The sequence below is a fragment of the Dermacentor albipictus genome, chromosome 3 (assembly GCF_038994185.2).
Source record: "Dermacentor albipictus isolate Rhodes 1998 colony chromosome 3, USDA_Dalb.pri_finalv2, whole genome shotgun sequence".
NCBI classification, from domain to species: Eukaryota; Metazoa; Arthropoda; class Arachnida; order Ixodida; family Ixodidae; genus Dermacentor; species Dermacentor albipictus.
In genome coordinates, this window is record NC_091823.1 from 155,523,220 (window position 1) to 155,536,612 (window position 13,393).

Below are 13,393 nucleotides of genomic sequence, written 5' to 3' on the forward strand. Positions count from 1 at the left end.
AGGAGAGCGAGTAGAGCATTTTTCCTTTCAAGGGAGAGGTGATGTGGTATCTTGTGTTAGCTTCTGGTTTCGGTTTTGGGTCGTTTACGTCAGGGCACCACTCAGCACCAAACGCTGTAAGTTTCCTCCTGTTTCCCCTCGCAGCAGTGTTGCCAGGTTTGGCTATATATAGCCGAATTGGGCTACAGAAAAAACATTTTTGGCGTCGACTTGGGTGAGTTGGCTACGCCGCTATATTTGGGCTACTGAAAATTTGCGACTTGGCTTTGTTTAGGCTATGAGTGGATCCTTAATCCCCGCTCCAGAGGTGACTCTCATAGAGTAGAAACAAAACTTGAAGGCTATGTTTTAGATGGCTGAGCCAGCAGCGTGGCTGTGCGTGTGTGCGCGAAATGCCCCCCCCCCCCCTCCCCCTCAGTGCGTCATTCTTTGAGCCGATGATTTTATCCTTGACTAACCTAAATTCACACCACGCTTCACCGTGCTACCATTTACTCCAGCAATGTTGTCTCATCTTCGTCTTATCCCGACACCCACTCACCGGGCATCGGGATGAGCCTGGGAGTGGAGGGTGTTTCACAGTGCACTGTACTAACATGGCTATGCTGAGAAACAGAGAGCAATATGGTTGTGCCATCGTGGCGCCGACATGAAAGTAGGGAAGCCTGGGTAAATGACACGCTCCAGTGTGTCCAAGGCGAAAGTGTCTGGTTGAAGTATCGCGCTAGGCACAGTTTCTGACCTAGTCCGCGTTTCGCAGGGTAAGCTTTTTTCTGCCATTTTCCTTTGCATGTGAAATGAACTTTAATGCGATAGGCGTTAAGGGCCCCGTGTCGCAGAAAATCCGGCGTCGACACCGTTTCCGTGTGAAAAAATTATCCCGAACCACGTAGGCCCTTCGGCTGGCGCATATGCATTACCGATGTAACTGATTTTCTCAAAGTAAAACGCGGCAGAAAATTCGTAAGATACGACTTACACTCACTCTATAGACATGGTACCGTCGAATGGTAATTTGATTATGCGAGAAAACTATGTTTGTTAAGCGGAACCTCGAACACAAACCCCTTTTCTAGCTGCTGTTCGACATCTTAGTGGGGGGGGGGGGGGGGGCGATGGCTTGGGCTAGTTGGTTTTCCATGAGACTGAGTGGTGCAGGCGAATCAGGACATGGGACAAAGGGAAAAAACGAGCACAAGCGGTTACTGCCAAGTAGGACCGGCGCGCCCCGCTCGGTTGCATGCAACACCATACAGATGGCCCTCGCCTCCGCAGTATCGGCTGCGCCTGCCATGCGAGCGGAATGAAAAAAAAGAACCAGAAAGCTCGCCTTCATGCATAATGTTCGCCTCCAGCGTATGCAGGTAAACATTATGGTTGCATACACTGCAGTTGCTGGGAAGGGTGAGAAGCAGTCGGGGATCTTTGAATGTTATGACATTCCACTCTTAAATGTGAATATTAAAAAGCTGAGAGCCAATTTTCATGGTACCTATTTTTTATTGCGATGGAAAGTTTGCTAGTCAGAGTGTGTAATCATGAAGTGGTAACGCGGAAAACGCCATGGAACATTTTTTTATCAGAATTTTTTTATCGGCTGTGACGATGTAGTCTTTCACTGGCAGCTTGTTGGCAGCGGTGGTAGGTGAGCGCGATAGTGATTATACGCCGGAATTAATGGGAGGCAGACGACAAATGCGGCCGTAAGTGTGACAAAGTAGTTTGTCTAACAAGTCGACGTTCCTGCGATTCATGTTTTCCGAAGTCTTAAGTACTTTTGCGGTAATAGCTACGTGCTTCCATTGTTTCCTGCCCAACTGCTTTGGTATTTAAACAGTCAAAGCGGAACCAATCGGATTGAAAACGAAACGACGATTTTACGCGTGGTACGCAGTTCAGCGTGTTGCCGTAGCCATGCGCGCGCTTTTGATTTCCGAAGCATAGAATAAAGCGCAAGTGTCTAATACTATAGCAACTGCAATTTTAAGCAATAATTATGTTGTATTAAATAACAGCCGACTTACTTACAGTAATCGCATAGACTACATTCGAAGTACCAAGATTTCATTGCCAGGTCTCGCCACTTACTGCCCTTTGAGATATTCTTTGCCAATTTTAAATTATAATCCCTACTTCAATCCCGAACAGCGTGCCTGTTTCTATCGCCATAAATCATGATCAGTTCAATTCCATGAACGTCCCACAACACTTTCTGACCAGTTGTCCTCGAAGCGTCCTCCAAGTTTTTTGTTCGCGCTTCCATTCTAAGTCGAGGGAGACCACGAGGGAAATTATGGAGGTCTACTACATCAGAAATAAAGGGTCGCGTTGCGTAAGCAGGGCATCGTTAAATTTGCATGACAGTGAATTTGAATTTTTAAGCCGCCTCATAGTGTAACATTAGATTACAGAGTTTTGCGTTTTTTGCCTGTGCACTGTTAATGACGCCATTGATGGGAGAGCACGTGGCTATGGGTTGTGTACATAAGTTTGTGCATGCCTTCGAATGAAGTTAGTTGTGAGATCAGCGCTGTCCTGTGTGTTCCTGCCTTCTGTCTTCGTCATATTGCGCTGCCCCTTCAATATGTTTAGCTGTTGTCGGTATCAAGGGTCAACCATCGCGGCATCACGGACATTTTTTTACGATGGGTTGTAGAAAAGCGATTACCGTAGTCGAATGCGAAAATGTATATACAGATAAAACTGAAAATAACAATGGCTATATTTGGCTACATACTTATTTTGCTCTTTTTTGTGTTTGACTACATTTGGGCTACAGTTTCTCTAGCTTTGGGCTACTCCACGTTGTCCGACCTGGCAACACTGCCTCGCAGAAAGAAAAGAGCATTCTTTGTCTGGTCCCCGACTGAAGCAGTCCGGCTCTTTCTTGCGGCGCTGCGCGCCCCGGCCGTTTCGGCCCCATGCCGTAAACATTTCATCCGGCCGCCCCGTCGAAGCTAATACAGTCATCTCTTCTCTCCTCCTCCTATGCCGGTGCTCCCTTCTTCCCTGGGCTCCTTCCAGGCGCCGACGGTGGCGGTAGCCTGGTGGGTTTGGTTGTTGTGTTCACAACAGGAGAGCTTCATAAATGAGTTGCTTCAATACCTGCCGGTATCCACGTTTCACTGCTTTATCGAAGCCTCGTCCACTGCCATCATTTCGATTGCGGTGTCAACGGTGGCATTCGTGTGCTCAAGCGACCTAACGGAGTGTTCTTTCTCCAACGGCGCCTTTTGATCAGCTTCACTTCAACTTCCACGCCACCGAGGGAAATTGGAACATGCGCTTTGTATGTGGATATTTACCTTTTACTTTTTTAAAGCACACGCACGGTGTCTAGGCTCTGTAAGAAACGATGGTGGTGTACCACTTCCATAAACTCTCAAAGGCGCGTTTCGTCGTACTACAAAAAAGCTTAATAATGCATCGGACCTTCGTTTCTTCATGCCATAATTCTGAAGAATGTGGCTTTCAAATTTACCTTCGGTGAAGTGATCCTAAGATGAATAAGCTAAGATTTGGTATGGTACAACTTTTTGAGAAAAGATACTAGGCGTAGAAGAAAAATATGCACCCTGACAGTTCACAAATAATTTGAAAAAGAACTGTGGGTATGTCAGCCCGCCATGTGCGTGGCCATAACAATGAGATCAATGTGGAACGTTTACAATGGTCTGGGTCATGGCGTGTCCCGTCGTTAAGAGGCTCCTTTTACCAGATCTATCCGCGCTAACAATGGTTCAACGAGCTTAGATTTGCACGACATCTTTGAGCCCATTATATTTTCGGCTGTGTTTAGCGGATGTCTGAAGACTGATTTATTATGCGTGCAGATATAGCGTACTCAAGATAGAGCTGCTGTTACTGTGCCCAGGCACAGTAACTTCCGACCTTGGTAACAACCCCGGGAATAATATTACGCGCAGCGATGCGCGCTACATAAAAGCTAGACCTGCAACGCGAGAAGCAGAAACACCGTGGGCCCAAATGACGACAACTGTCGTTTTAGTCTAGGGTTCGTCAGCAGACTGCAATTCAAGAAAATGTCTAGCAATACGCGTCACTGCAGAGGTAGACCTGAACCACTAGCAGCGCTAACAGCGTGGCCGAATTAGCATATGAAGGGGAACTTTCGTGTCTGAGACCAGAAACGGTTTCAATTACAGCGGAACGAGTGCGCCAAGCGATGTGCGTGACATCATAATAAAGCCTGCCGAACCAGAAGCGCTCACGGCGAGGCTCAGACAACACGAGGCACGGCTTCTGTAGCAGCGAGTGAACCCTTCCAACTTCAACCATGCAGAACGTTACGTAGTGCAATGAAAGGCGGCAGACGCCCGCGCTTCTCACCAAATCTTTCGAAAAAATACGAGTAACTTCTGATGAATGGCACTTACCACACACAGACGCGGGTCCCACGCATTTTCAAAGCTTTCCTGGCCGATCCTGTGCAGCGGCGAGCCGCGTTGCTTCTTCCGGATGGAACGACGAATAGTCTCTTCCCCTAGCCCCCTCGGTTGTTGCACCCAAATGCAGAACACAGGCTAGGCATCGCCGTAACACGTAAAGGGTGCCAGCGCTAGCGAAACGCTCTCCGCCAAAACTCCGCCACCAGAAACGAACCACCAGGAACGAACTGATGCAGATGGTATCGATGTGCGTCCCCGGTGAGCCACAACCACAGCCTTATGCGTCATCATACATTTGGTGCCGCTTACCCCTGCGCAGCCCAGTGCTGCAGCCAGAACAATGTTGCCCGGCTACACCGAAGGACAACGTTTGGACCGTCACCTCTTTTCCTATGGATCCGGCATCGCCATCGTCCCTGACATCATCGGATCAACTGTCTTTAAAGACCGGGCTCTCATCATTCGTCTTCAGTGAGCAGGAAAGAGCGGCTACGATTCGGGTGTTCCAAATCTATCTTTGCTTCTCGATGCAGGTCAGTCCTGGCACTCCTTTGCACTGTAAACGCTCTAGCAATACTAGCTTCTGCTCTTTCCATGCGCAAACACCATGTTTAGCATTGTTTGTGACTGTGCTTATGTCATGAAACTTTTGCTTTTGGGGGGTGATGTCGAAATTAATCCCGGGCTTCCGAAGGAGGACCCTAGAAAAAATTCTAACAAACTTCTTTCTTTGATGAAGACACTTAATGCTAAAATAGACAAAAATCATGCAGAGGTGCTCTGAGAACTTTATACAGTAAAGGAAATTCAGATGAATCTGGAAAAGCAAATGACAGACTTAAATGACAGGTTGACAGCTGTTGAAGAAAAATTAGAACAGTGCCAACTAGGGCTACTCTATAGTTAGACAAGAAAGGTTCATGCTGTAAACACAGGAACCGCTAAATCAAACGTATTCATTGGCTCGCCTGTATTCAGTTCGCCTGTCCTAAAGCTTAGTCGAATATCTTTACAACGATTGACGCCATAGGCGGCATCATTCTGTCTATTTCAACAACAAACGAGCTTAACTGTCCGTAGAGTTACGGGGTGCAGTCGTCCGACCATTGCATGTCAATTCACACACTTCCAATCAAAAATTTATTAAGGGTAAGGTTGCAAACTAATTGCGCACAAAGAGAACACTTGGCCACCGTGGAACCATGCACTACCAGCTTCAGTGGCCGAGCACGAGGCAACGCGTGCGCGATTACAAGCTCTGCAAGTGCCGGCACCGAAGTGCTGACATCGCAATTTGCGCAGGCTTCATTAGCAGCTTGTTGCGGTGACTTCTTCGAGTGTTTTCGGTTATAATCATGCTGTGTTATGATAGTCCCCAATAGCTCTCGCTCTTCATTTCCCAGGCACCATATTATACATTTGCGTGGAAGGACCATATTGTCGCATCTTTGCTACACTTCTCCTAGTTTACCACATGGATCAAATCGCGCTTGAGGAACTGTTGGTCCCTGAGCTCGCCAGACCGGTTTGGTCACGTGTGTCTCTTGAGCGCGGCGGAGGGACGAGGCGGCTCGGCGAGCGGCAGAGCGGCTTGGAAGACGGAGCAGGTTGGTCGAGCACCGGGAGACAGCTGAAAATGTGGTCGGCAGGCTGAAACCTCCAGGCCGAAGTCTTCGCCGTTCAACCGACAGACGGTGCAAGTCCGTCAGGATCTTCAGCAGCGAGGTACCAGCAGCCCGACGCTCTTCAGATCGGGATCTCGGCCAGCACGCCCCAGATAAGCCTCGTGTTCCAGGCCGCTCTCAGAACTTTCTGCCGGACTCTCTTTTCCAATCGCGTTTAATCTTTCATTTGTTTATCGATCGCGCGTTATTTTTTGTATGTTCTGTTAGTTTAGTCTTTGCCGCATTTATTGTTGCGTATATTTTGTATTTGTGTCGCGGATTTTTGTTATTTCGCGAGTGCAAGATTTCCCACGTGGTGGGCTTAGTGTCGCGCGAGCGGCGTCAGGGCATATGTTGTGTGACCCGCACGCCTTCCGCGAACTAGGCCCCGCTGCTGGTAATTTGTATGTCTTTCCAATATGTCTCGCGCATGATTTCATTTTATTGAATTGAGTGTGTGTGTTGTACGACGTCGCCTCCCGTCTCATGCCTCTGGTTCATGGTCGATCAGGCGTGGACCTTATCGCCGGTCAGCAGTCGAACCCTCAATAAACGCACGCGGGGTGGGTTTGTTGTCGCCCCATCCCCTCCGGTTCGGAGGGTGCGAATTACCCCACCATCAATCCTTTCACAGACGGCCACAAGCGCAGAAGGTTGATTAACAAGATTGAGGTGATATCTTATTTTTTTGTTCCATATATACATACATAACCTATGCCACATAACCTATACCACATACCGAGTGGCAGAGTGTGTGTGTGTGGGGGGGGGGGGGGGAGGCATGTCCGCATGCTTTCTACCGGCTCTTCTACTCAATGACATTACATGATGCACCAAATGTCCCATAAGTCAACGCTTCTGCATCACGAACTCTGTGACATGTACTACGCATACTACAGAGTGGGCAAATTTCCCGAATAATGTTAGCTGCATTAATAAAGCACCGAATTGAAAACATGACGTTCTGGTGTTGGATGAACTCACTATTCTGGTTTGCGAATCGAAGAACAGGCAGCTGCTGTCCCAAGCGCCTGGCGGCTCCGGCTGGCTGTTGCCGGCCTCCGTAATAGTCAGAATGATTATCACACTTGCCATCCTGCGCACAATAAGCACGATTGTGTTGCCACTCGCAGTTCACAACTGCAGGCGCGCTGCAAAGCGAAATCTTATTTCTATAGGTTGGGGAAAGCACTGTGATACTGCGAAGGGAGAAAACTTGTCCTCATATGCCACAGACTTATGAGGACAAGTTGTAAAATTATTAGTCTCCAGCCATGGTTGACGCACTAGCAAGAAGCATTGTTCAATTGTGTCTGGCAGTAGTTTGTTAAGAAACTAATAAATACACTAATCATAACGCGTTCTGATAGGCAAACGTAATTTGAGCTGCTAAGATAAATGGCAATAATAAGCAGTGGTTCATAAATTGCCAACATGGTATCACTGACACGTGCAATTATTTACAAAACTCAAGCATCAATATTCCTTGAAACGCGAGTGTTTAACACGCCTGCATGCAGTTCTCAAACAACATCTAATATGACGTTTAGCGACAATTTTCGTTACACTAGAGAACAATGTAAAGAATGAACGCTTGAGCTTTGCCTTATAAAAATCCAGCATATTTGCATGGGCTCTTAGTTATCCCACGCAATATAATTTAAAATTTGGCATGATTAACTTACCGACACCTGTCCTTGATGTTCCATCTATAATTACCAGTCTACAAAAGTGATCGAAACCACATGAGCTGTGGGATTCAATGATATGCGAAGCATTTGCAGGCGCCGTGTTGCGGTGTCTCGTTTGCGGTCTGGAGAAAGTTACCAGTTGGTGACAATTATTTCTATAAGGTGAGCAATTGTGTAGGTGTGACGAGAGCGTGTCCATTACTACAGCAGCAAGGCCCGCATTTATGGCCCGCATTTATTGTACTCAGCTGAAGAGACGTTACAATCACTTGCGTTACGACCTCAACCAATACAAAATGCGGTAAAATATTTGAAAACGAAAAACGCTCTCACTCTTATAATATTCTTGCTTCTATGGGACCAACGGAATGGGAAATGTAGTGATGACGTTGAAATTAGCGGGTGTGCTCCCTTCATCTGTCTTATGTCACGCCCACATGTTCTTCCTTCTTTATTGAAACTGTTTTATGCAACCTGACGCATAGACCATTTTTAAGCATTAGTCTGCTTTGACAAGGAAGAAATACGCATGCTTCCTTGGTGCAAATAGATCGATGGCCCTCGTTCAATCCCACCATCAAGGAAGAAATCTCTGGGAAGCGCAAGCCCTGATTTTAAATTATCTGTGTAAAGCTGACGCGATCAAGTCTCACACACACGCTTCTTGAATGACGCCTGTACAGCTAAGCCGTTATCACGTATAACAAGGCCTATTAACCATCTAAATGATAAAACTGCCGAACAATATGCGGTGTTACACCAAAAGGAATGAGCAATTGAAGCCTACCTGAACTCTACTCATATACCCTCGGTGCTTTGATTTTTTTAAGGAGCACCCGCCGTGGTTGCTCAGTGGCTATGGTGTTGGGCTGCTGAGCACGAGGTCGCGTGATTGAATCCCGGCCACGGCGGCCGCATTTCAATGGGGGCGAAATGCGAAAACACCCGTGTACTTAGATTTAGATGCACGTTAAAGAACCCCAGGTGGTCGAAATTTCCGGAGTCCTCCACTGCGGCGTGCCTCAAAATCAGAAAGTGCTTTTGGCACGTAAAACCTCATACTTTAATTTCTTTAAAGAGACAGTGTTTTTAATTTGCTATCATTTGATCTATCCTAGAATGCTTTCTCAACTGTTCGTCTCTTCAGCGATGCAGACATGAGCACCCTAGCAATCTGTTCGATATTTAACTGAAATTTTTTACTGATCTCTTTGACTGCTACTGCTAAACTCAATGATCACGCATCATTGAAGGAGGGCATGGTGAGAGGAAGAAGCATTTTCCATAGTTTAGAGCGCCATCTATTTTCTGTGTGAAAAGTTCCTGTCTTTCTACTGCAATTGCGAAACTGGCCGCACAAGCAACGTCGGAAGGATTGGCCACGTGATGCTAACTGCCTCGTTTAGTCCCTTCACGCGAACGTGACCTTCGTTCTTGCACCGCTGTTATCTTTAGAGCTGATTTTGATCGATTGATCTTGGCTTACAGTTCCAGCACGTGACAACACACCAGATGCCTCAACAGGCCTCATAGCCGAATGTTTTTCGTCCCTGAAGCATCGAATGACGCGAACAACTCTCGTTTCGTGCTGTATCAAATTCGGCGGGCCAAATGACAAACTTTTACCGACAGATCTCCGAACCATGAATGATCATTTAAGACTGCCCAACTTGACCCCAACTTGACCAAGTCTCGAACAGATACACGCGACACGCTGCAATACCGTTAACTTGATTTCATGAGTGTTAAGCACGCTCCAAATAAGGAGCGGGCTTGGCCCTTTGCTTTTTTGATACTGTAACAGATACGAAAGGCACGGGCAAGAAGAGAAGAAAGAGAAGATGAAGAGAACAAGGAGTTTTAGAGGCCGGGCTACGCTGCGATCACGCTGCAACCATCATGGATCTCCTGTAATTAAAACCATTTCTTCGCAACTCATCGTAACAGTTGTGGTGGAAGGTGCTGGGCAATCGACACCCGAAGATGGAGGCTGAATCACAAATTCTTCGACGTAGCCGCCGCTTTGCTAGGCTCCCACCGAATCCACCGGAGTTGAATATGTCCCACGACGCAGAAGAACAACGGCCCATTCCAACTGCTGCGCCGACCAGTTCCGTTCTACAACTGAGAGATGCGCGTCCATTCGCCGGAAGATCGGACGAAGACGTCGAGGAATGGCTGATCCATTATAACAGGGTGAGTGCCGCTAACAAGTGGAACAACGCTTTTCAGCTTTCGAACGTCGTGTTCTTTCTAACGGATACTGTGTTGTTGTGGTTCGACAATCACGAGGAAACGTTCACAACATGGGGAAGGTTTGTATCGGAAATCAAAGAACGGTTCGGCGACTGCGCGACAAAAAAGAAAAGGGCAGAACAGACGCTACTGCAACGTGCGCAAGTGCCAGGCGAAACCTGCACAACTAACATGGAAGCAGTAATAAAACTGTGTGTAATGGCGGACTCAGGAATGTCCGAGGAAGCCGAAGTCGGGCACATCCTAAAAGAGATTGCCGAGGATGTTTATAACTTCCTCATCACAAAAGACTACCTGGCTTCCGTCGCAGACATCATTCGGCATTGTCGTACTTTCGAGCAACTGAAGACAAGGCACATCACGCTGAAGTTTGGCAGGCTAGCCAATGTGACGACAATTGCAAGCGTGGACACCAACCAGCCCCTGCATCTGGCATCAATGATCCGACAAATAGTTCGGGAAGAGCTAAGCCTGCACGCGCAAGTGACACATCCAGGCACTCATAGGTTCCGCCTATCACCAAATTTCGAGCCAAACGTGGCATCCTTCTCCCCGTATCCTGCGGCGAGAGGCACTGAGGATTATGAACTCACGCCCCGACAGCAGCCATGTCTCTACGACAGAGGCCCTACATATGACGCTCGGCCACAACGAGAGCAGCCGCGTTTTCACCCCCGAGGCCCTGTGACTTCTGTCAGGCTGCGACAAGAACAGCACCGACCCTACTACCACGACGCGGCTTATGCACGATATAACGGATTTCAGCAAGCAGCAGAGCCACGTTATCCAAATGACCATGAACTCCCTCGCCGACCGCAGCCGCCTACCATTCGTTTCGAGGAAGACGCTGTGAACCGCGACCCTCCCGTGTGCTACAACTGCGGTTCCACAGGCCATATAGCTCGGTATTGTCGCCAAGGCCGTCAATCACGCAGGACACCACCGATGTTCTCGCCACCCAGAACCCGTACTTCATATGACTTGCGGACGACCGATTTGCTCCCAATGAACCACTTCTCACACGAGACCAGGCGCAGCAATTCGCCAGCATCTGAGAGGAGTTTGACGCCACCAAATAACCATCCCCGTCGCTCTCCGTCTCCTCGGCGCCTTTCTTCCTCACCGTCGCCGGGAAACTAGCATCCGCGGCCAGTGGAGGTGTGGTCGTTCGAAGGTCTTTGCAAGAAATACCTCTGCCTGTTATGATGTTCAAAAACAACGCGAATGTGTCGATTGACGGAATACCGACCATGGCGTTAGTCGATACTGGGGCGACTGTTTCTGTGATGAGCCTCGCTTTCGAAAACCGGCTAGGCCACAAAGATATGTTTTTTTTGGAACGACGGTATTACCTTTCGTGGAGTAGGTGGCGAGTGGCTTCATCCCCTTGGTGTTTGTGCTGTGAGTGTTTTGTTGGCTGGGAAAGTGTTTGTGTCGGAATCCCTTGTTCTTTCTCGTTGTTCGCACGACGTTATTCTTGGTATCGATTTTCTTGAGCAGTGCGGCGCTTCCGTGGACTGTGCTTGTGGCGAAATCTCATTGAACAAGTTATTTATATCAGCACATTCCGAACAAAGATTGGGTGGCAAAGATGGGGACACAGACACACTCAGTGTTCTTGATGAAGTGATTGCACCATCATGGTGCCTCACGCCCGATCGTGTTTCTACCACTACTGTTGATGCTGATTGTGTTGACCTTGTAGTTAGGCCTCTCCGCATAAACTGTGCTAAAAAAAATATACTTGTGCCTGGCTCTGTCGTGTGCATGACGAAAGGAGTCGCCACATTGTGGGCACTGAACTGTTCCGGCACGCCGGTTGTCCTTCCTCGCGGCATGATAATCGCTCTTTTCGATGAAGGCGCATGTAGCTCAATAGCGGCACTAACTATTGACATCTCTACAGCTTGCTCTCCTTGCGATAATCGCCATTCTGAAGAGCTAATGCTTGGCATGATAAGCAATACTCTCGGTACATCGGAACGGCAAGCAGTGGTACAAGTGCTTGCCATGCATGAGGCTGCATTCGACTTCACGCATGGAGATGCACCCCTTCATTACCGTCGTCCCGCGCTCGTCACAGAATAGATAACGCCTCAGCACACCCCATCCGCCAGAAGCCCTACAGAGTGTCATCGTCCGAGCGCAAACTTATTGCCGAGCAAGTCAAGGAAAGGAGATGATGAACAAATGTGTCGTTCAAGAGTCATCTAGTCCATGGGCAGCCCCAGTAATCCTGGTCCGAAAAAAAGATGGCTCCTGGAGATTCTGCGTGGATTACAGACATCTAAACGCAGTGACAAAGAAGGATGTCTATCCACTACTGCGAATCGATGACGTCATTGATTGCTTACACGCTGCTTCTTACTTCTCAACGCTTGATTTGCGATCGGGGTATTGGCAAATACCTATGGACCCTGCCGACAAGGAAAAGACCGCTTTCGTGACTCCAGATGGCCTATTCGAATTGAATGTTATGCCTTTTGGCCTTTGCGATGCTCCTGCCACCTTTGAAAGATTCAAGGACACAGTACTACGTGGTCTAAAGTGGGAGATATGCATGTGTTACCTCGATGATATTGTAATCTTTGGCCGCACGTTTGAAGAACATAACGAACGCCTCACCCTCGTTCTCGACTGCTTTGAGAAAGCTGGACTGGTCCTAAACTCAAAAAAGTGTCGGTTCGGTGAACGTCAAACACTGGTCCTGGGACACTTAGTCGACAAGGATGGCGTCAGACCCGATCCTCGTAATATTGAATCCGTGAGATTCATTGGCCTATGTTCGTATTTTCGTCTTTTTGCCCCCCGGTTTGCTGACATCGTTTACCCGTTGACAAGTATTTTGCGACAAAGTACATCCTTCAATTGGACACCAGAGTGTGACGCATCAATCTCTCAACTGAAGTTTATACTAACGTCAGCGCCCCTCTTGCGTCACTTCAATCCATCTTGCCCGACTGAAGTTCACACTGATGCTAGTGGAATCGGGATAGGAGCGGTGCTTGTACAACGTCACAGTGGCGCAGAACATGTTGTCGCATATGCCAGCCGTTGTCTGAGCAAATCTGAACGCAATTATATGGTTACGGAACAGGAATGCCTGGCAGCCGTTTTCGCCGTACAAAAGCTTCGATGTTATCTTTACGGTAGACCATTCAAGATTATCACCGACCATCATTCTTTATGCTGGCTGGTTGGTTTGCGCGATCCCTCTGGTCACCTCGCACGTTGGGCGCTGCGCCTCCAGGAATACGACTTTGTAGTATAGTACAAGAGTGGCCGTCGTCACGCTGACGCAGACTGCCTCTCTCAGATTGCTCTTGCGACTACCGACTGCGATGCTGAGAATTTTGACGACTGTCTCGCTGCT

General features: G+C 48.1%; 1 protein-coding gene across 2 annotated transcripts in view; it reads right to left on the reverse strand.

The window, feature by feature from the left end:
• The window catches only part of LOC135920595 (mucin-3B-like), a 213,580-nt gene that overhangs the window by 39,038 nt on the left and 161,149 nt on the right, over positions 1-13,393 (reverse strand). For both annotated transcript variants that reach the window (XM_070536202.1, XM_070536201.1), the window contains exon 6: positions 7,058-7,169. In XM_070536202.1, coding sequence (XP_070392303.1) covers positions 7,058-7,169 — 112 coding nt within the window. The remainder of the gene's footprint in view (positions 1-7,057; positions 7,170-13,393) is intronic.